General features: G+C 43.0%; 1 protein-coding gene across 1 annotated transcript; it reads left to right on the top strand.

The window, feature by feature from the left end:
• The first annotated feature begins 20,910 nt into the window (after positions 1-20,910).
• On the top strand, positions 20,911-23,302 carry LOC147445506 (putative methyltransferase At1g29790). The gene has a single exon (XM_086526050.1). The coding sequence runs from the start codon at positions 21,119-21,121 to the stop codon at positions 22,649-22,651; it is 1,533 nt and encodes a 510-aa protein (XP_086382176.1). The 5' UTR covers positions 20,911-21,118; the 3' UTR covers positions 22,652-23,302.
• The last annotated feature ends 224 nt before the right edge of the window (positions 23,303-23,526 follow it).

Raw genomic sequence — 23,526 nt, 5'->3', positions numbered from 1 at the left:
CAGAATGCACACTTACATAAATATCATGAAAGTCAGTAGTGAAATCATCAGCGGCAGGCACAACATTAGAAAGACGTGAAGCAGGAGTAGGAAGTGAGTGACCGTATACAATTTCAAAGGGAGATTTACCCGTGGCAGTGTGAGTGGTGTTGTTGTATGCAAATTGCAAAATATGTAGGTAGTCATCCCATTTCTTAGGTTGAGAGGAAACATAAGCCTTCAACAAGTCAATAATAGTGCGGTTGGTGACTTCGGTTTGACCATTAGATTCAGGATGAAATGCAGAAGTAAAGTCAAGTGTAGTGCCAAGATTTTCAAATACAGTAGTCCAAAAAGCACTACAAAATTTTGAGTCTCGATCGGAAATAATCACTTTAGGCAAACCATGATGTGGAAAAACAGTCTTCAGAAACAAAAGTACAGCTTGATGTGATGTGAGTGTTTTCTTACATGGAACGAAGTACGCTTGTTTAGAGAAACGATCAATAATAGTCCATATCATGTCATGTTTGTGCGTTGTGAGTGGGAAACCAGTAACAAAATCCATTGAAATATGTTCCCAAGGTCTTTCAGGAATGGGGAGAGGGTGTAAAAGTCCCAATTTCTTACCTGTAGCTGCTTTGATTTTTTGACAAATCAAACAAGTGGACACATACTGTTTAACATCCATTCTCATAGTAGGCCAATAGAAATCACGACATAAATTTTGAAAAGTTGCAGAATATCCTCTATGTCCAGCATAAGGTGGTTTTTGCAATTCTTCAATAATTAATGTACGAAAAGATTTAGTCACACACAATTTTTGTTTGAAATAAAGGAAGTTTTCTTGAATAGTGTATTCGAGAAATGTGTGTACAGAATTATCAAGCATGTGCAACCATGTCGTTTTGAAGTCATCGTCATGTGCGTAAGTGTCAGGCATAGTGTCAAATGAAGTTCCCGCAATGGTTGATAGATGATTAAGTGAGGGTCTTCTACTCAAGGCATCAGCTACAACGTTTTCTTTACCAAGCTGGTATTGAATGTTGGGCTGAAAACTTTGAATAAAAGCGGCCCACTTAATATGTCTATCATCTATTAAAGGCTGAGAAAGTAAATATTTGATACTTTGTTGATCAGTTTTAATGATCAAGTCAGTACCCATTACATAGTGTTTCCAGATTTTCAATGCATGTACCACAGCAGTCAATTCTTTATCATAAGTACTGAACTTTATTTCAGACGGTTTGAATTTACGACTTTCGAAAGCAATGGGATGGTTATCTTGCATAAGGACTGCACCGATACCTTTACCACTAGCATCAGTGACTACCACAAAGAATGGTCGTTCAAAATCAGGCAATTGCAATACAGGTGCATTAGTCAAAGCATGTTTAAGTGCATTAAATGAGCTTTCTTGCAAATCAGTCCATTCATAAGGCGTGTTTTTCTTCAACAAGAGAGTCAAATAATGTGCTTTGTAAGCAAAATTACGAACAAATTTCCTGTAATAGCTGCAAAGACCAAGAAAAGATCGTAGATCATGCAAGTTTTTGGGTCTAGGTCAGGATTGAATGGCTTCAATTTTCTTTGGATCGACATGAATTCCTTTACCCGATACAATATGTCCCAAATATTCAATTTCAAATTGGAAAAATGAACTCTTTTCAGGATTCAAATACAAGTGATTTTGTGCAAGCAGATCAAATACACGTGTTAAATGTTGCTTATGGTCTTCTTCAGATTTACTGAATACCAAAATTTCATCAAAAAATACAATCACAAAATCTTGATGGTCAATGAAAATTCGATTCATCATGCGTGTGAATGTAGCTGGTGCATTTATCAAACCAAATGGCATGACAAGAAATTCATAATGCCCAGTTTGTGTTCTGAAAGCAGTTTTGTAGACATCATGTTCAAACATTTTGACTTGGTGATATCCTGATTTAAGGTCAATTTTGCTAAAGATGTTTGTCCCTTTCAGTTTGTCTAGTAGATCATCCACTCTAGGAATAGGAAACCTATTCTTAATGGTGATTTTGTTTAAAGCCCTGTAGTCGATACACATACGAAAGGTTCCATTTTTCTTCTTGACAAGAAGTACTGGAGCTCCGTATGGTGAACTACTAGGTCGGATTAGGCCTCGGTCAAGTAAATCAGTGATTTGAGTTTGTATTTCCCTGTGTGCGGTAGGATTTACACGATAAGGTGCTCTACAAGGAGGTTCACTACCCGGTATGATGTCAATTTGGTGGTCTTCTGGGCGTGATGGTGGAATTCCAGGTGGGAGATCATGCATGAAACAATCTTTAAATTCTGAGAGAAATTCATCGTGTGTGGAGTTACGTGAAGTTTCAGTTTCAACAGAAATTTGATTTACCAATACTAGATATGTTTTCCTCTGTTTTCGAATTGCTCGTTTGGCTTGAGTGTGAGAGAGGAGTGGAAATTTTTGATGTGCCAGTGTTGCTTGGATGGAGAATTTTTTATTATTATGAGTGAGAGACATTGTACGTGTTTTATAATTAATCAACGGGTCAAATTCATGACGAAATGGCATTCCCAAAATCATATCGAGTCCATGCAATGGTGCTACCAAAAATGTACGTGCTTGTGTGAATTCACCAATGCAAACTTCAACAGTGACTTGAGTTTTACAATTAAAACGTTGATTATTAAAAACAGTTTTGACCTTGTGGGGTGATGAAATTTCAGAGAGTGATAGTTGTTGTGCCAATCGTGTGGAAATGAAATCATGGCTACTACCATCATCTAGCAACTTTGTAAGGAATGTCTTCTAAGCTTAATGTTCAATGGCACTCTTTTTTTGTTTTGTTTTTTTTGGAGCTTAATGGCCTCACTTTTTAAAGAGGTAAAGTTTTGAGGCTTGAAGCTTAATAGCCTCACTTTTTAACGCGTAAAGTTTTGAGGCTTTCTTAATGGCCACACTTTGACTTAAAAGGTGTGAATTGCAATTGCATGGAAAAAGTTGAAGACAGCGAGCTCTCTCAAGCTAAGAACGACAGCGCCATTAAAGAATTGCACATGGTGACTAAAGGAGGAGGTTTCGGCCCGAGTGCAAGAAGGCAAAAGTACTCACACAGCTTGGGCATCCATGTTGATAGCAATTTCGAGCTTTTTCGAATAGGTCGATCGAGAAAAAATTTTTGTGTGTAAGCAAAGATTCCCACATAAATTTCTCGCCTTCTTTCTTCTCTTCGTTTATGCCTTCCGATGCCGCTTCCCAATGACAAGCTGAATCGATGTGACTAAAATTTCCCTGCTTGCTTTGACTCTTGCTCTCTCTTTCCTTTAGTAAACCATAATCCGCCTTCTCGTTCCCAATTTCAACTTCTCTTTCAAAGTTGTAATTAAGCTTTTCGACTTCTTTCAATTATGCGTCAGCTCACTGTCTTGTCCATATCTTCATGTATACGCAAGGTTAACTAGTGCTTAAATTTAACCACTGAACATACCCGTTCTTGATCGTCTTGAAGCCGAATTTGAAAATTGATTGCCGATTAGCCACCAATTAACAATCGAGTTTTTCTTTTGTGAACTCGATCAATTATACTTCGAATTTCCACGAACCCTTGAATCCTTGAATTGCAAAGTCGATGAATTGCAATTGGGGTTTTGTCGACTAGAGAAAACTCCTTCTTAAAACTGAAATCTGGTGCCGATTAATCCTCGAACCTGAGGCTCTGATACCACTGTTGGGTGAAGAGGGGGAGATCGACCGCTTAAAGTACTCAACATAAGCTTTCAAGCCATCACCATCAAACTGTCCACTTCTTCTTCCAATTTCCAAGCACACACACTCACCTAGACTATGACACACACACACACACACAGTAAACAGAGAATTGATATAGACAAGCTTGTAAGGAGGTGTAAGAGATGTGTAAGAGATGGGGACTAGATTAGAGAGTACACAGCAAAATAACCATAGCTTAAGAGAGTAGAGAAGAGAATCTGCAAGAGAAAGGCCTAAATCTAGCCCCAAACTCCATGGCACCTCTCCTGTGGAGTTGGTATTTAATATATTACTTTGAGTTTAAGGTGCCAAAAATTGAGGCCCCTCTTTTACAACCACTTTACTTTTGCAAATGAGTGAAGCTCATTAGTTCTTGCATGACCCATAAGGGGAGTTCCCACTACAACTATTTACAGAGCCATAGTGGCTTATTGAAATGATGTTCTAAGATACTGTGCAAATATAAAATGGCCAAGAATAATTGCCGTCGCCTCTTCATCAACTCCCCGCATTCCACTCTACAAAATCATCATCAACTCAATTAGTAAAATAAATAGACAGCACATAATTAACCATTACGCCCAGCTATCCCAATTGCAGTTAACCACTACAACAGGAGGGTGCCCAATCTCGTAACATCCTTCATAGTTCCTTGGGCTTCCAATAGTCGTTTAGGGATCCAACGCCACGTTTTCTTACTTTTCTTGGAGCGAGCGGTACGTTTCTTACAAGGCTTCTATTTTTTAGCATCAGCCATGGTCGCTAAAGAAGATTTAGGGACCCACTTGAATGTTTTCTTCGTTACATTAGGATGAGTCTTGTCAGAAGCTATATGCATTGCTTGTAGCATATTTAAGGGTACGGGCATTTTATCCCCCTCAGGTGTTACCCAGGTCGTCCCCCTATGTCCCCAAGTGTCTATGGTTGCTGCTAGGTGGACCCAATCCACATTGTCCGACTCAGTCATCCCAGGTAGTACATCCATATAAGGAGAATCTTCCCCAACATCAGTGTTCGCTTTACACGTGTAACAATACTGCAATGGGGCCGAGTGAACTGTGGTGTCAGATCTATGATCAATTATAAACCTGTTTCCTAGAGGATGTGCTCGACCCGTCACAAGATCCACTCGAATGACAGAATCTTGGAACTGCAAGTAGACATGGTTTTTAGACCAGTCATGCACCATTTTTGCTTCCCTCATGAAAGGACGTCTTAAGATCATCTCCGATGCCATAGTGTGTTTGGAGAAATCCATAACAATAAAGGTAATCCTTATTTTATGTCCAAAGACCTTGATCTTGAGATCTTCTAGCATCCCAATAGGTTTAACAATAGACCCATTGGCCATCTTCACTACTATGGTTGTGGTCGCAAGGTGAGGTCTTCCCATAGTTTCCCAGCAATTTTTAGTCACAATGCTAACCCCAGTGCCACCATCAAGAATTCCCTTCACAGTTAATCCCTTAGTAGTGATTGGTATAGTCGCATTGGATTCATCATTGGATTCATTGGTATAGTCCCAGCTTGTTAAGAGGTATTTCTATAACAAGGTTCTCATATAGGTTGGGTTGTGGATCTAAGTGTTCCTCCTCTGTTGGCATATCCCCAGCTCCATCCATCTGTGCAAATTGTGGTAGCCCAAACTTCAGTTCTCCATTGAGGAAGGCTCGAAGAGATGAGACTAGCTCGGGGTCTTTATATAGTTTGGACATGATGGTGGTTCTAACTTCTGAAGACATGAAATCCATCAATTTGGCAATGTTTAACGGCGCCTTTTGGCCTTGAGTCCCTTGACGTGGGGAAGAGGGGATCTCCATTTCTTCGATAGGATCAGGTAGTCCCTCTGTAAACATTCTTTCCATCAAGAAGTGAGTACGCCCACTTTCCCATGAATTTAAGTCACTTTCTTCTTGGATGACACTAGGTATGTCCAAGGGTCTATGGACTTGGTGAGGTTGTTGTTGCGTAGGGAACACGGTGTCTGTAATCTGGATCTTCCTAGGTGCTGGTTCTAGATCCCTTTGGGTATCTTCTACCAAACTCCTTAATTGCTTGACTCGCTCAATCTCCTCTGTAGGGTTTGGGTAAGTTCCTATCTTCTTTTTGGATCCTGACCATTGTGGCTCATGAAGATCTTCCTTGTTGGTTTCTATGTTAGTGGTCGTTTTGGTCTCCATGGTTTCACCTGAATCAGAATCTTCTTCAGCGTCGTTCATATATATGGGGTCATCACCAGTCCCTATGTTGGTCTTTGAGCTGGGGTCTGACTTCGTTGCTTTTTGCGATCTCTTTCTTCGTGTTTTCTTCTTTTTCAGAGATTGGGCAATTGATGCCGTGTCTCTTTCCTCAAGAATATAATTTTGTTTTTGGAGCATCGATCGTGTGAGTACGTTTACTGGTACCATGGGTGTACTTGGTGATGGCTCCTCGGTAACTTCAATCAAGTTTAATGGCGTGATCTTTGGTGCATTTGGATTATTTGGACATTGGGCAATCAAATGATCTATGCCACATCGATTACACATGAGTATCGGCATTGTAGACGTGCTCGCTTGATTGGTTTGCATCAGTGTGGCATTCTTTTGTAGCCTAATAGGACACTCAGCTACACGATGTGGACCTCCACACTCATAGCATTGAAGAGGTGGTCTCTTAGCGGTGTAATTGATATTTTGGCCTCTTGCCGCAAGAGCAGCTACTTGATATACAGGTTTGACTTGTCCCCAATAGTCCTCCATGTAGTATTGTGGAATTTCTTCAAGCACATCCATCCCATAGGTGATATTAGGATCTATATCTTCCTCATAGCCTTCCAAACAAGAAATAGATGACTCACAACCCACTTGATTCACATAAGTGATTCTCGGATGTGGTGGTTGCGGTCCTAGCACTGGAGGTGGTAAGGGTGTTGTTTGAACAACATTTTGGGCCCTAGGGACCATGTGTTGTGCTTTTTGTTCAAGAGGTGGGGCCGGCATCAAGGCAGGCACTCGAGGTGTGTCTGTCCATGCTAAGGTTGGTCTATTGGCCATCGCATGCTTAAATACTATGCAATCCTTAGCTTGATGACCATACCTCCCACATGCATTGCAGTTCCCATTGAATTTTACTCTAAAAGTAGGGCATTCACTGGTACTATGCGGTCCATAGAATAATGAGCACCATTGTTGCTCCCTTCTTGGATACATATGATTGTTTTGTGGAGCACGATTGTCTCTAAGACTCTCTTGAATAGCCTTGGTGAGATCTGCTAAAGTCATCTCATATCTTTGGCTCCTTAGCAATAGGCTTTAGGGTCATTGGTTGATGCCCCGATGCTTGTGAGCTAATAGATTTAGACTCAATAGACACTCTTTCTCCTTAAATCATTAAATTATCCTCCAATTGGATCGCATTGGTGGTGACTGCTTCCCAAGTGGTGATACCTCTAATGACTAGGCCATTGTAGATATCCTCATGTCGTAATCCCCTAATGAATCTATCCAGCAATTGGTTATTGTTGAAGCGCTCATTTGGATTACAACGAGAATTCAAATGCTTCAAGCGACTTATAAAGTCTCTCACCGACTCTCCTTCCTCTCGTTGGGCTTTCTCGAGCTGAGAGGCTACACCCCAAAGTACTCCCTCTCGTATGTATTCTTTTAAGAACAATCTCCTAAGAGTAGGGTAAATTGTTTTTTATTCCACCCTTAGGGTTCTATACCAATCCCCAGCCTTTCCACTTAAGGTTAGGCTTAAAGCATTGCTCTTATGTAGGTCATTGTGTTCTCCTAGAGAATCGCATATCTGTTCAAACACTTCGATATGCTTTCTCACATCCCCGTCTCCACTAAATTTTTGTGTGAGCTTGGCTATTTGTACTGCCTTACTTCTAGGCTCTCTATCAGGCGTGTTACACATATTCTCAGCAATAGATCGACCAATAGATTGAGAAAATGTTGCCAAGTCACCTAAGTGAGCAGGCACCGTGGGTGAAGGCGCTCCAGAGACTACATGTGGAGTAGGTATTGGCATTGGGCTTGGCGCATAGGAAGCCCTTGGGTTCCACGTTGGGTACGATGTTGTGCCATGTGGTGGTCCATAGTTCATATGAGTGGCCCTAGGCATAGCAGACGTCGGATGTGACATGCTAATGCTAGCCGGTATAGTCCCATGGAAATAAGAACTTGGGTGTTGTGGTTGTGGGGCATAGGTAGTTGAAACAATGGGAGGGGTAGGGACGACATGAGTGTGAGCCATAGGTGCATGCGATTGGTACACACTTCTAGGTACTGTTGCAGGCATTGAGCTACCATGTAGCGGTGCTTTACTAACAAACGAGGTCCATGGCGTGTTTCTTGGCATGCCCATCATTGGGGTAGGCATGGTAGCCGTGGTTTCATCAAGGGAAAGATGAGCTAGACTTGGAAAAGTAAAGATATCACTTGTGGGCTCAGATTGCATTGAGACCCCTGGCGAAACAACATATGGGGGATCGATGGGACTCACTGGGGGAGTCTCCATTTGTGATAGAGTGGGTTGTTTCCCTTTTCCCGTGTCTAAAAATCGCATAGGACCCGTCAAAGGTATGTTTATTCCTCGATTTTGCCTCTCGGACTGGATAATCCTATGGATGACATTGGAGATCATGTGTTGTTGTTCCTCTAAACTAGTGGCACTAGATGTGGATTGTACAACTTCTAACCAACCCACATGGTATGTGTAGTCCATGTATAGGTTGGTCAAAGTCTCCGTGTGTAGGTCATATTCCCAATTTTCATTGAGAAATACCCCGTCCAAACTTGGTGTACTAGAGTGTTGTCATGAGGTGGATGCACTGTTGCTTCCCGTGTTTTGACTTTTAGTCACCGCTACCTTAGAGGCGACTTTGGAAGGTGGTAGCTCGGTAGGGCCCTCATTAAATGAGGTAGGTAGAATGTCCATGTGGACACTCTGAGGGAGTGCGCGGTCTACAGGAGATGTGAATGGTGATTCTACTTCCCCACCCCCTTCGTTTACTTCACTAGCCGTATGTTCAGAGCGCGTAGCTCTACTAAAAGTTTCCATCAAACGGCTAAAAACACTAGTTTCAGGTTGTTGGGCCTAGCTAGGCACGGTTTCATTTGTTCCCCCGGGGCATTGTGTAAGATGCTCTTCCATAATATCATAGTCAGAGGAAGAGTCGATAGCCACTATATTTGGGTCTTGGGTTGCACTACCTTGGGTCCCCGCTGAGGGTGTAGACCCTAGCGTGGAAGGATAGTGAGTACCCCCGTAAATCAAAGCACTAGCTAGTTGTTCGGACTCTAGCACACGACCAGAGCGTAGATACATGTGCTTTGGGTGCCCTACAACTGTCGGCAAGTACCCTCAAAGGTTACTTGCTTTGTTTTGTGGGTGTTTTGCACCCCGTTTTCTACTTGATTTTTTCTTTTTTTTGATGTTTTTTGAATGTTTTTTTAATGTTTGATTTTTTTGATTGAAGTGTGTGATAGCTCGAAACGAGCGTATCACTTAAAGGGTCGTTGTGTGCTTTACAGCACAATTTTCAGGCATCTGACGTTCCGTTGGTCCTCAAAAAATCAATTTTTAGCTACGTGTGAAGCTAAAATTCATTTTTTTAAAAGGCGACTGAGGCTTAGGCCTGAGCGTGAGCTTGGGCTTAGGTCTGGGCTTGGATCTGGAAGATATTCCCGATCCCGGTCCTACCTTTTAATTTTTTAAAAAAATTTTAAATTTTTTAAAAAATAAAAAAATAAAGGATAAGGCCACCGCGGCCTGCGCGAGAGCGCACACACACTCTCTCTACCTACTTCTAACTAATACACCTACTCTTACACACTAACAAACTCTATTAACTCTCACTAATCTACTTCCTACTTACTGTACACAGAAAACTAACTACCTTAATACACAGAGAATGTTTACAGAACCTTTGAAATCTCTATTAACAAAGAAAACTAACTACCTTAATACACAGAGAATGTTTACAGAACCTTTGAAAACTCCATTAATAAAAAAAATACACAGTTCAACACCAAATCCCTCTTCTCAACACACACACACTCCTTCCCTACCTTTCCTATAATTGAAATTGCACCACGGAGAAGCACAGAGTGCTACTCGAGCTTAATGCACGGCAATCCCCGGCAGCGGTGCCAAAAATGTGCGCGTATGTTGCACATGTCAATGCAAGGAACTTGCCGATACACCGTGTGCGAGCCACAAATGGCTCCAAGCACACAACAATCCTAAACTAGTAAGCTCAAAGAAGGCGATGGTGTGTCACTCACCGCTCTACGCTTGCTTCATGGAGGATTCCTCGCCGCGAAGAAGAAGGAGACGCCGCTACGCCGTGCTCAACTGCTTCACCGTCGTCGTGCCTTCGTAATGCTCGATCGCCCACACTCTCTCTCTCTCTCTCTCTCTCTCTCTCTCACACACACACACACACACACACATACACACATACACAAGGAGGTGAAGAAGAAGAAGATGGAGATGGAGATGGAGCAAGAGCACTCTTCTATTGCACAAATGAGAGAATGAGTGAATTTTAGGTTTAGTTGACTTTTATATGAGCTTACCCCATTCACACTTGGGCGCCCATGCTTAGCCAACTAATCCCTTGAATGTTCCACTTAGAGTGCGCCTCTCATCGGCGATCACTCTTACCCTTTTCCTATTGGACCGACAAGCTCGGTACCTGACTCTACCAAATAAATAATACAATGTCCGTCGTAGGTTACAATGTCCGTCGTAGGTGATAGGGTGTCCTTGAGTCATGAGGGTTAACAGTGACAACCATCAAAGAAGATGGAGTGGCCAAAGTAACAGATCTACAAGGCAAGCCAGAAACAGAAATAATCATCACTGAGCAAGTTGTAGCAGATGCACTAGACCTCTCCAACAAGGGGGATAGTGTAACTAAAAGAAGGGATGAGGTCAAGGTGTACAATGAAAAGAAAGGAAACTACACCTTTGAAGATATTGCCAACCCAAGAGTGGCAATCATGAGCCAATTGTACAACCAATACTTCCATATGTGCACGAAGCGGCCACAAAAGTACAGAATGCCGCCAGGTGCAATTGCCACCACATTCACTTGGGCAATGACGAAGGGCACCCCAAAGATAATCAATTATGCAGCGTATATACATGACAACCTAGTAAAGATGGGTAACAAGAAGCCAACATATATTGTTCCGGGAGAACTAATCACTAAGGTGATTTATGGGGCACTGCACGCAAAAGGAAGATGGCCTGACCCCCCGTCTCAAATTGACTGGCTGAGGCTAAAACAAGACAAAGAGGACGAGCCACAAAGAGCACCAATGGTTGCCACAAGACTGAAAAGACGGCTAGAGCTGGTCCTAGAAGAGAAGCCCGAGCAAAAGAAGGGGTAGAAAGAGTTTGTCCAAGTGCCGATGAAAGAAACAAAGTCACAAAAAGCGGCAAGATTAGAGAGGCTGATGGAGAGCTTCAGAGCAGAGAGAGCCCTTAAAGGTGATTTAAGTGAACTCTGGAAGCCTTCTCTAGAAGCTATGTCGGGATCATCCCGAAGAGTGCAAAGGGACAGATTCAAGGATTATATCAAGAATTTTGAGATTCTTGATGCCGCATCAGAGAATATACCGCATGTACCTTTCACAGACGAGGAAGTGGAGCAAATACGGCAAAAACTGCTAGATGAGCCAAGAGAGCCAAGAGAGAGAAAGAAAAACTAAATCAGACAGAGATTTAAAGGGAAAGCCTACATCTCTACCGGCCAGCCCCAAACCCAGCCCACCGCCCTCACCACCTCCTCACAGCCCTCCACAAGAAGATAAAGAGGTTGAAGACAAACCGGAAGAACGGGAAGAGGCTAAGCAAGAGTAGAGCCAGGAGCCGGAGCCAAAGGAAGAGGCTAAGCCTCGAAGTGAGCAACAAGAGTCAGATGATTCATATCACACATTTTTGGACCTGCTAGCTGCAGGATACATGAAGGAAGAAGCTGCCACAGTCGCATTCGACTTGGCAAGCACAGGGCCTAAAGAACAAATGCAAGGCATCCGATTAATAGAACTAAAAGAAATGGCCACAAATATAGTGGATCTGCACCCACCCTCCAATGACTGGGATGTGGTGATGACGAAGCTAACCGGGTTGAGAGCGGAGTCCATGGCTTCAGAAAGTGAGATGGCAGCTCTCAAGGCCACTGAAGTGAAGATTAGGATGGAAGTAGACACTTTGCAAGGACAAAGCCAAAGGCAAAAAGAGAGACAAGCTGAGCTAAAGGCAAGCCTAGCAAGGGCTCTGCAAAGATGCCAGGCAATGGAGGAAGAAAATCAAGCAGCATCACAAAAAAATGCAAAGAGTTGAAGAGGAATGTCAGCAACTCAGCAAATCACTGATAGATGCCGAGAGGGAAAGGGATAACCTGACCCTACAGCTGGCTGAGGAATCTAAAGAAGTTGAAGCCATGAGAAACGCCAAAGAAAAGGCGGAGATAGATCAAGAAGCCAGCCAGAATGAGGTCCTTGCGCTCAAGGACCAGCTCAAAGTGAAATATCATACCATCCAGAGGCTGCGGGCATCCCCTTCTAGAGTCAGAGCTACTAGCTCGACTCACATCACTACGGAAAGTCAACTCTATGAAGAATAGATGCAAGAACTTCAGAAGGAGCTGACTCTAGAGAAAAAGCAAAGATTGATGATGGCAGAAGGGTCTATTGTCATGCAAACAAGAACGAAAGACAACCAAAAAGCCCTGCAAGAGGAAGTAGAAAGTATAAAAAGAAAGCTCGAGGAGGCGGAGAGGATAAACGCCGAATTAAATGACCTCCTCGTGAATATGGGCGAAGAAGCTGAATCAGGAAAACAGAAAATCATAAAGCAGATTGAGGAGTTGAGAGGACATCAAGCAGGAGAGCAAGAGGGCACAGGGCCAGCAGCCAATGAGGGCATCGATTTAGAAAATGTGGCACATCCAGTGGACATGCCTATGCAAGAGGAAATCCTAGAAGGATCCTCTCAAGAGCCAAAGGATCTAACACAAGAAAAGGAAGAAAAGTTGCGTAAAGAAATAGAGGTGGAGATCAGAGAGACAACAAAGGAATCCTTGGAGTGGGAGCAGAGGGTTTTCAAGTCCATGACCATCCAGAAGATCGATGCCAGCAACCTCAGGCGCGAATGGCTTCAACCCTCTCTCCCATATCCATTGTTGAAATATGAAGCAGCCACCATCAATAAGCGGATAAGAGAAGAGCCGAATGTACCTCTCTACAATGCAGATACCTCCCAACCAGAAGGGGTCAGGCTAATTGTTGACTCTCAGCCAAAATGGAGGAAGGCCTGGCTAACAATGTACCCACAATACCTAATCCACTTGGTAGAGGCACCAAAAAATATCAGAGACAACCTTAGCTTTTGTCCTCTACCAAGGATCAGGACGTGAAAAGCCTAGGAGATCTTGCAAAGGAGCCAACCCACTTGGCTGAATTACCCTAAGCTGTCGAGCTTGAAGGCAGGTGAGAGAATAAGTGTCCAATACATGGTGAAAACCCTAACGGGCTCCATCAAATTGTTCACTGGCTCACCTGACCTTACGTGCATCATGATGAAGAAAATCTGCAAAACACTTTTAGCAGTATTTGAGACATTCAAGCCAGGCCAGGTGTCAGAAAACATCTTTTTCTTCCAAGATACTTATAGATGTGCCTATGATCTGTCTGGTCAGCCTTACAAGGAGGTGATACACGTACTGTATCAAAGGATAATGTTTCTACCATCCTATCACCTCCAGGCCTTTGAAAAAGCGTTCTACACAAGCTTCTTCACAATAAACACAGATATTTTCGGCCCAACAATGATGAACCTGCATGCAAGATACGAATCACTAATCAAGATGCGTGAAACTATACGATGAAGAAGCGGATCAGCGGCCATGTCGGGGACGACATGAGCAAGGAGGGGGGGAGTGTTAGAAGCTGGACAAAAAACCCCACGGAGACTAACTACTTGGAGGATTATCATTTTTTTGTAATTATTCATTTATTGAGGAAACCTGATTTTTCACCTTGTAAATATTGGGACTTATAGAAGTTTCCAGATTGTATCCCAGTTTTGATAGATAGATGGAGTAGTTGGTTGATTTTGGAACTTTAGGGTTTGAGACCTTAATGAAGGACCTTTTGTCATTTTTAACCTTAATGAAGGACCTTTTGTCATTTTTAAAACAAGTTTTGAAGTCTGTGAGTGAGCGTATTGTGTACGAGAGAGAGTGTGAGCTTCATCTTGACGCTACGTGTGCACCGGTGGTCGGAATCGAGTGCGGAGAAGTGCAGTGTGTTGCCCCCGATGAGAGCTATGGGCCGATACCTACATTGCGCGCGTACGGTCCGGTTTTGTGAGCTCCTTCTACTAGCTTCATCTGGTGATTGGGTGAGCATACGTTGTCCAATTTTGCATTGCAACATATCCACGCGTTCACATTGAGTAGAACTACACATTAGGCACTTTAGATTTTGGAAATGAAGACCTGCAAATTTTGGCCAGACATCCTACGTGATTTTGCACCGGGTATTTTGGGTTGGGGTTTTGGTTCATAGACCTTAGGGAGAGCAACCTATTGGTATTAGTATGGTCTCCTTCAAGTTCTATGGTGTTTCAAGATTGTTTAATGGGTGTTTGGCTCTAGAAAGCGTTGTAGGAAGTTTCCTCTTATGCACTCTTGAAGGCTGTGACTTAGATAATTGGTAGAGACCTCTGTAGGAATTAGTTAGGAGTCGATCGAGTGTAGGTTGACACTTTATGCTGGCTTCCACACGCCTGCGGGTCGAGCTTCGTCCTTAGCTAACATTATATGTTAGGTGAGTTCTCGCTGTGCTGATGTCCGTCGCGGCGTATCCGTCCAACAATGTACTATTAGATTAGGAGCTTCTTTGTGGCCCATATGCATGATAGACTTGGATGCTTTATTAAGAGTGATCTTACGATTTTTAGGCTAGTAGGTTTATGAACTTGTATTAGCCTAGGGTCATAATTGATTGCTTGTGTTACATGCATAAATCTATAATTTTTAGTGTTTTAATCTTCATAATAGTTTATGTGTTTTTTTGCTTTATGTTGTTAGTTTTTGACTATGATTGACCCATCTTTTGGAAGCAAAATTTCACTTTGCATGATCTTCATTTCACTTCATGTTCTATTATTGTTTGTTGACCTTTGATGCTTACGACTTTCTTTATGTTTTGACAGCTCAACACTCCTCCAAGGACACACTTTCAACCATGTCATCATGCTCTGCTTTAGCGGCATACAAGGACGTGCGCCAAATTAGGAGGGGGGAATGTTAGCAGTGACTAACACATGCTACACCGATCATGCACCAAGCTATGGATGTGCTATGGGTGTGTACATTATTTCCTATTGACATTGTATAAAGTCATGGGCTCATTTAGGAGTTCCAAATTGTATAAGCTAAAGGTCTCACCTTAATCCCATAGTAGAAAGGCTTGAGGTCCATGCCTCTATAAGAAGCTTTTTTATGCGCAAAGGATTCATTCTTGAGTATTCATTATTGTGAGCTTGCTTCCTTGAGTGCTCACTCTATGGATGACCTAGCCTTGAGCTTAATGCCTAGGCTTAGAAGGATAGTGCTAATCTTTTGTAATTAAGAAAGCTCTTCTTGATTAATCCAATCTCTATTTTACTCATTAGTTTTGTCATCTCTATATTTCATTATGTCATGATGTATTTTAACACTCGCATTATTCTAGATTTAAGAGAGGTAATGACTTCTTGCTTTGATCTTAACTCTCTTCTACCATGAGCATTTCAATTAGTTGATGAATTCTCTAATTTTCTTGATTAGTGTAGTGTGTGTGTGTGTGTGCACTCTTTGTCATGTGATTAGAGTTTAGCCTAATTGTGTGCTTAAGTGTGTGAAGATTTAAGAGCCTTGAGCTCAATGCCACTTGTGTGTGATATGATTAGAGTACCTTGGTTGGAGTGTGATAATTGGGGAGGCCAATTTCAATGCAATTAGTGTGTGCTTTGGTTATGGATGCTTGTGTTGATGATGTGCTCTTGTGACTCAAATAAAATTTACAAGTCGTACTTTGGTGGGCTTGAAGCATGTAGGAGTTGATTGATTAGTGATTAGAGTGTGATTAGAGTTAGTCTTGCCATAGCTAATCTCTACTTGCATTGGAGAGGCATTCTCTTGATTCCTCTTATTTATTGTGTCCAATGATGCTCTCACACTTAGTTGTGTGATGTTTCCATGCTCTAGCTGGGTGATGCTCTCTCCGGATTGATGATTTTGTCAGAGTTTACCTATATAGTCATGACTATATAGGTCAACTCTGACAAAACCTTCAATCCGGAGAGAGAAAATTTGACCTATATAGTCATGACTATATAGGTCAACTCTGACAAAATCATCAATCCGGAGAGAGCATCACCCAGCTAGTGCATGGAAACATCACACAACTAAGTGTGAGAGCTTCATCGGACACAATGAATAAGAGGATTCAAGAGAATGTCCCTCCAACGCAAGTAGAGATTAGTCATGGCAAGACTAACTCTAATCACTAATCAAGCAATTTTTACACACATCAAGCCCACCAAAGTCCAACTTGACAATCTTATACAAGTCACAAGAGCACATCATCAATACAAGCATCTATGACCAAAGCACACACTAATTGCATTGAAGTTGGCTCCCCAATCATCACATGCCAACCAAGGTACTCTAATCATATCACACACAAGTGGCATTGAGCTCAAGGCTCTTAAACCTTCACGAACTTAAGCACACAATTAGGCACAAACTCTAGTCACATGACCAAGAGTGCATATAACACACTACATTAATCAAGAGAATTGAAGAAGTCATCAACTCTAATCACATAACCAAGAGTGCATACACACTACACTAATCAAGAGAATTGAAGAAGTCATCAACTAATTGAAATGCACTCTATGTGCAGTATCTCTTTGAGATTACTTTTAAATATACCAATCACCAATATAGTTCATGGCTCGGTTTGGGTGCTTGCAGATCTTTCAAGTTAACCAAGATGGTTATTCAGGACATTATTGATTCCTCAGCAATGTTGTACGACATTGTGATCCCCATTTACTAGTCATTTTAGGCACTGTTAGTTATCCAAAGAGGATAGGCAGATTATGAGTGTAATCTTGTGTTAAAGGATATGCAAAGAGCGTACGCTGGCACCAAGCAATCCAATTAGTAGGCATATATCACTCTAGTTGGAGTTTGTTTACCTTAAGGTAAAGCATGTTTGTGACGTAGTTTAGTCTCTTCATGTTTAAGTCAGATTCTCAACCTTGAACACTAGTTATGGTGGGGTTGTTTACTGATGAAAATTGATAACAAGTCATGGAATTACATTTTGTTGATAGTTATGTCAGCCAGTGTCATAAAATCTAATATCTAATATCTAACCAACCCAAATGATTTTCTCATATTAAATTGATCACTTAATGTGGGAGAATAAACGGGAACAAGTGTTAAGATATAGACATGTGCTTATAGATCTATCTCAACACGGGGCCAATGGTAAAGGGGCTCAAATGAGAGATGGTCTATCAAAGAGCAAGGCTAACTAATGGAGCATAAGACCTTAGGGTTAGCTTCATTGAAGACCTCCAATAATGTGTGTAAAAAGCCTTTGACCTTAGGTAAGCTAGGGCTTGAGCTTAAGGCGTGGGAACCCAACCCAGCTCGAGGTGCTTGTCCTGCTTGTCATGCTTGATGACTAAGGTTCTTGAGGTTCTTGATGATTGAGGTGCTTAATTATTGAGATGCTTGAGGTGCTTGACATGCTTGAGATGCTAGGGTTGCACTTAAGGTGAGAACCTAGCCCAAGCTTAAAGTGCTTAACGGCCAAGCTTGTGGTGGGAACTGGGCCTATGTATGAGGGACTTGAGGTGTCAAAAAGTCAAATATTCAATCTCTACAAGGAGGGGGCGAGCCCTACATGGGGGGGGATGAGACAGAACACCCACACACTCACACAAGGCATGCATGGTACAAAGAAAGCAAAAGGGACACTTGTCAAGTTCCTCCTCATGTTGCCCTCATGGTGTGCCTGAAGCCTATTGGTTGGCGACCCAAGGGGTCCAATAATAATTTAGGAGATTTAATTAAATGATTTAGCATTTATCTAACCCTCTCTCTCAAAGGGGAAAGGGGGACACTTGTCTCAAGGCTATCCTTGCTGCTTGTACTGCCACCTCCTGCTTGTGATTGGCTAGGCCTGGAGGGGTCCAATGAGCTTCAAGCATGAGCTACAAGGGGGGGTCGACCCAAGCAAGCTAGGGGGTTGCTTAGGGGGTATACTCACCCACACACACTCACAAACACTCTCATTGTGTGCTATGCAAAGTGCAAGAGCTCCCTCTCCTTCTCCAAGCAAGTAGAGGTTGAGAGCCTACACCAACACTCTTGGATATGGAGTGCAAATCCAACCAAGAGCCATGCTTCAATGCTTAAGCTTTCCATCTCCTTCTTCTTCATTACTATGCTATTATGTATGCTAGCAACAAGAGTTATGATAAGTGAGGAACTAATTCTTTCTCCTACGAAATGTTTCTTCTTCCTCTTCCCTACCCTCATTCCCTGCTAGCTCTCTCCACCTTCGAAGGTGTTTGAGGTCTTCGGACTGAGGCTTGGGATAGTTAAAGATTTCTTCAATTTTATGTTATGTTTGTGATGCATGAAGCTTTCCATCTTCATTGCATCACCTAGGTCACAAGGAACACAAAGATTGTATTGTAACAAGTCTCTCTTAATGGGAGAAATCATATTGGAGGGGGGACCGACTCCACATAAATCCGGTCCTCAACTATTGTCATGTTCTCTAAATTCTCTCTCTTGCAAAAGTATTGTTCATGCCAAGTTAACTAATTGCTATGATTATGTTGCTATCTTCAACTATGTTCACTTGCTATGCTCACAAAGTCATTTCTCAAAAGTACTCTCATTAATTTCCGCTACTCTCAAGTTAAATAGGCCAATTCCATTACAGCAAGTTACTTTCATGAAAAGTGAAAAGAGGTACTCTCTTGGGTACATTTTAGTTGTTATAACTCGTTTAGCATAATCAAGTGAGTTCTAAATGGAGTCTACACGCTATGTTGTATAAGAGCCGGTTACACAAGGCAGTTGCAAAAGGACAACAATGTGAAAATCAAGATGTTATTCTTGCTTTAATTGAACCTCCCATTGAACCGTGTTCCTGTCAAACGAACAGCTAGATCCATGAAGGATGTCACTGTGGAAAACATTAGTGTTCTTGAGAAGATATAGCCACTTTTGTTTTTGAGGACGAAAACGCTTCTCCAAGGGGGAGTAATGTTAGACCTAAGGTAGGATTGAGCAGACCAAGGGCCAAGATGGAGCCATGCAGTCAACGGGGCCCTATTATTAGCAAGGTAGGGCCTTTATATAGCATGGTTGGGAGGAGAGTTGTAGGCTCTAGTCCCCTTTTGTCTTATAGGCAGGCCATCCCACCTAGGGGACTTCTCCTTGCCAAGGGCTTGCAATGCAAGCGAGCATTCTTCTTCAAGGAGGGCCATCTCCAGATGGTTGGCTTCAGGTTGGGAAATTTTCCTATTGACACCTTGGAGCAAGGTTGCTCTCTCTTCTTCCAATTCTTGAGAGCAGTTCTTTGGCTTGCCAATAATATGGCTTAGATGATCAAGCATCATCTTGGCCATTGACCCGTCTTGGTCCTTTGTAGAATTCCCATTCTCATTTGTGAGTGAGTGGATGGAGCCTCGGCTCTTCTTGATTTTCAAATTCCTAAAGAAATGTGCTTGATTAACGGCCTCCGGCTGGAGTGAAGGTCTCCCTGGATATCAACCTCACCGTTGTGACCTCCTCGAGTTGTTACTCAGCCAGGTTGGCTTTAGCTTCTAGCCACCTCTTGTGTTATTCTTCGGAGGCCAGTCGAACAATTTTTTTGGAAGTTAAACTAGCAACCTCCTTTTTAAGCTGCTTCCAATGCTCTTCCTGGGCCTTTTTCATCCGATGGCCCGAGCTTTTGATCGCTTTCTGTATACTCTGAGCAAAGATGTCCCAAGCTTTAGGTTTCTCAAGATTGATATCTTTATTGACTTTACTCACAGCTTTCTTGGTACGCCTTCTAAACAAAGGGTCTTTGAATAGGTGTGCCCTAGCTACAAGAAACTTCTTACTCCCTCTGGGGGCCTGCCCCTCCCCCTTGGCTTTCCTGAGTTTTAAGTGTAGATCAATCCTTGGTAATCCTAAGAAAGAGAGATTTTGCCAAAAATCTTGTGTGCATATGGTTTATTGTTGTCTATGGTGTCTAGCTCATGCCACCCCTTCACCGTGAAGCAACATCACAACTGGTTGAGTTGTGAGTTTGTTCTTGCAAACGGCACCAATAGCAAAAGCAACACCAACGTGAAGCGGCTCTATGCATCCAAGGGCACACATGTTGAAATCATCCGCAAAAGGTCCGCACATGAAAGTGCAAATTGACGCTATGTCTGGAATACACTGAGCTAGTAGCTACTTTCTTGTTGTAGCGTCAAAGCCATAAGAGTAGGTCTAAGTACACAATTCATTGCAGATCTGATTTTCCCTCATAATCCAATAAGACGTGAGAAATTTTTTGTCTCTCCAAGGGCTATGCACGCAAGATGAGCATGGCGGCATCTGTCTAGGAAGTGGGAGGAGGCTTCCCAACTATCAATTCCTTAGCATTTGTAAAGCCTTAGGTCTGTGTCACACACGTCCGCCTAAACATGTGTGAGATTGAGGTGGCAAAAGGTGGTTTGCTGTGCAAAATTAACTGGGGTAGACTCCTTGTCCATCCTCGTTTCATGGCGGACAAGCTCAATAGCGATGGTGTGAAGTGCACAAATAGGTATCGAGCCGCATGCACCGTGCATAACAGGCGGGCGTTGAACCAGGTGGGCTACCCTCATTCGACGTCCGATGAAGTCACATAACAAATTATATACTGTTATCCGCCTTGGGTGACAAGAAACGCGCCCAATCGTGCATTTCAAGGCCCCGTCCGGCGCCCACGTATGACAGGGGCCTTAGATAGAGGGCTCTATGAGATGGTTCATTTTAGTGTTGAAAGTGCGTTTATAGTAATGCCATGCATGATCGTGAAGGAGAGTGGCAAGCATGATGTGAGTTGATTGTGGTCTGAAGACCCCCTCTCTCTCTCTCTCTCTCTCTCTCTCTCTCTGATCTGCCTCTGGAGCGCCATGGCGATTAAAGAAGGTCGACCCTCATGGACGACCAGAACGTGCAAGCACTACCCGCAGCTACAAAATGTGCCGCAGATTCATACAGCTGCTTATTCGCCATAGTCAGCAGCTCCATCGCAACAGCAAAGACCCATCGCCATGGGTTCCGAGGAGTCCCACAAATCCATGGAGTCAAATCGCAGGATCAGAAGAGCCTCTCAGAGCCTCTTCTTCTTCGTTATCCTCCTTGGCTCCAACTTCGTAACATACTTCTTCTTCTCCTGCAATGACCTCACCACCTCCAAGTCAAGCTTTAATGGCGACCTTCACAACCGTTATCATCAGCATCTGGCCAATGCGCAGCAGAAGCAGCGAGCCGATGATGATGGCAAAGAGGGCATGCCTGTTGCGGAGCTTGTGGCGGGGCTTGTATTCCAGCTCAATGTGACACAGGCTGATCTGAAGAGAACCCAACAGGAGCTGATTGATGTGAAGGCAGAGCTGAGGGAGTCTAGGCTTGAATTATCCCACATATTTGTGGATGCCCTGGCCAAAAACATGGAGCTTCTTAATGTGTCTACCCATGTGTTGGAGGGCATGCATGCCATCCATGAGTCCAAGGGAAAGTCCTCCTCCTCATCCTCCTCCACATCATCGAAACAAGATTCTTCGTTCTGGTCCAGGTGGATGGGCATTCAGGATGATGCAGATGAATCGCACGCAGCCCAGAAAACCTCGGAGCTACATGAATACACCGCACTCCGACCCCTCCCCCTCGGATTCAACCCAGGTCAAGGCTCAGACACCATGGTCTCATCCATCGGCCATGGATGCGCGCTCGAAGAGGATGATCTCAAGAAATTCATGGGCTACAAGGTAAGGGGAGAGTGCCCAGATGATCAAAACCTGGCACAGAGGCTTCTCCTCCATGGATGTGAGCCTCTTCCTCGGAGAAGGTGCTTCGCACGCATACCACCCAACTTCACCGAGCCGTATCCAGTACCCGAGAGCTTCTGGACGGTGCCCGAAGACAGCAGCATACTGTGGTCTGCATACATATGCAAGAGCTTCAAGTGCTTGAATGACAGGAAGAAGCAGAAGGTGTTCGACGATTGCAACGATTGCTTCGATTTGGAGGGCAAGGAGAGGGAGAGGTGGGAGAAGCATGACACAGAGCTGGATTTCTCTATAGAGGAGGTGCTTAGGTTGAAGAATGGGAGTGTAAGGATAGGGTTAGATATAGGAGGGGGGTCTGCAAGCTTTGCAGTGAGGATGATGGAAAGGGGGGTGACTATAGTTACCACCAGCATGAACCTTAATGGGCCCTTTAATAATTTTATTGCATTAAGAGGGGTGGTGCCTTTGTATTTAACAGTGGCACAAAGGCTACCCTTTTTTGATAACACTTTGGATATAGTGCACTCAATGCATGTGCTAAGCCATTGGATACCATTGGACACATTAGAATTCATATTATTTGACATTGATAGGGTTCTGAGGCCAGGTGGCATTTTTTGGTTGGACCACTTCTTCTGTGGGAAGTCTCAGCTGAAGGACACCTATGTGCCCATGATAAGAGGAATGGGCTATAGAGTTCATCGGTGGGTCACAAGCCCAAAGATGGATCGAGGACGGCCTGAAATCTACCTCTCCGCCGTGCTTGAGAAGCCCCTTGTTAGAAACATTCTTTGAATACCCTTTTATTTTTTACCTTGAACATGTGTAAAGATAATTATATCATCTCCAGGTGTGCACTCTCCATGAAAGAACTCAAGAAACTAGGGGTTCCTACAATGTACTAGCCGCAAAGTAGATTCATGCGTATTGTGCTACTTGAACTTGTTGTAATGTGGCCTTCACGCAGAATGCATCTCTCTCTCTCTCTCTCTCTCTCACACACACACACACACGCATGCATCTACTAACATGATATGGTGGAGGCCATGATCCTTTACACCACGTGTCACGTTCTGCGAGATGAAGGCTATAAGCCAAAAGTGGGGGAGCGAAAAAGAGAGAGAGAGAGAGAGAGAGGGGGAGCGAAGGAGAGAGAGAGAGGCCGCCCGGCAGTACTCGTACATATATACAAACGTAACAAAAGGTTGTAGGTGTTCACTATTACCTTACATGCTTTCTTACCATAGGATGCCTCATCAGCTTTTTGGCTCAAGCTCACCAATCCATGTTATTAAGATCACCTTGATTCAGCACTTGATTTATGGTTGCTTTTAAAATCAATTGGCCTCAATTAACAAGCCCTATTGTGCAATGAAAAGTTCATAATCTCCCACATTATTTGTTCTATTCAGCCCTTGATATAGTTTATTCAAGACTTCTTGTGATTTAACAAACAATTTTTGTGCAATGGAAGTTCCTACTCTGTCACAACATTTGATCTGTTGTTTTGTAAATCTGTGAGATGGCTTTGTAGTGCACTGTTTTTTTTTTGTTACATCTTCAAGTGAGTATATATATGGCTCGCACCTATATCCATCAAAACAAAACAACATATTTTGTTAGCTTTGGATATGTATTTAGAAGTGTTAAAGAGCTTAACAATTGTCATC

The sequence above is a fragment of the Adiantum capillus-veneris genome, chromosome 12, assembly GCF_014529385.1.
Source record: "Adiantum capillus-veneris isolate H3 chromosome 12, ASM1452938v2, whole genome shotgun sequence".
In the NCBI taxonomy this organism is placed as follows: Eukaryota; Viridiplantae; Streptophyta; class Polypodiopsida; order Polypodiales; family Pteridaceae; genus Adiantum; species Adiantum capillus-veneris.
The sequence above is the reverse complement of the archived record's forward strand: the minus strand, read 5'-3'. Positions and strand labels throughout refer to the sequence as shown.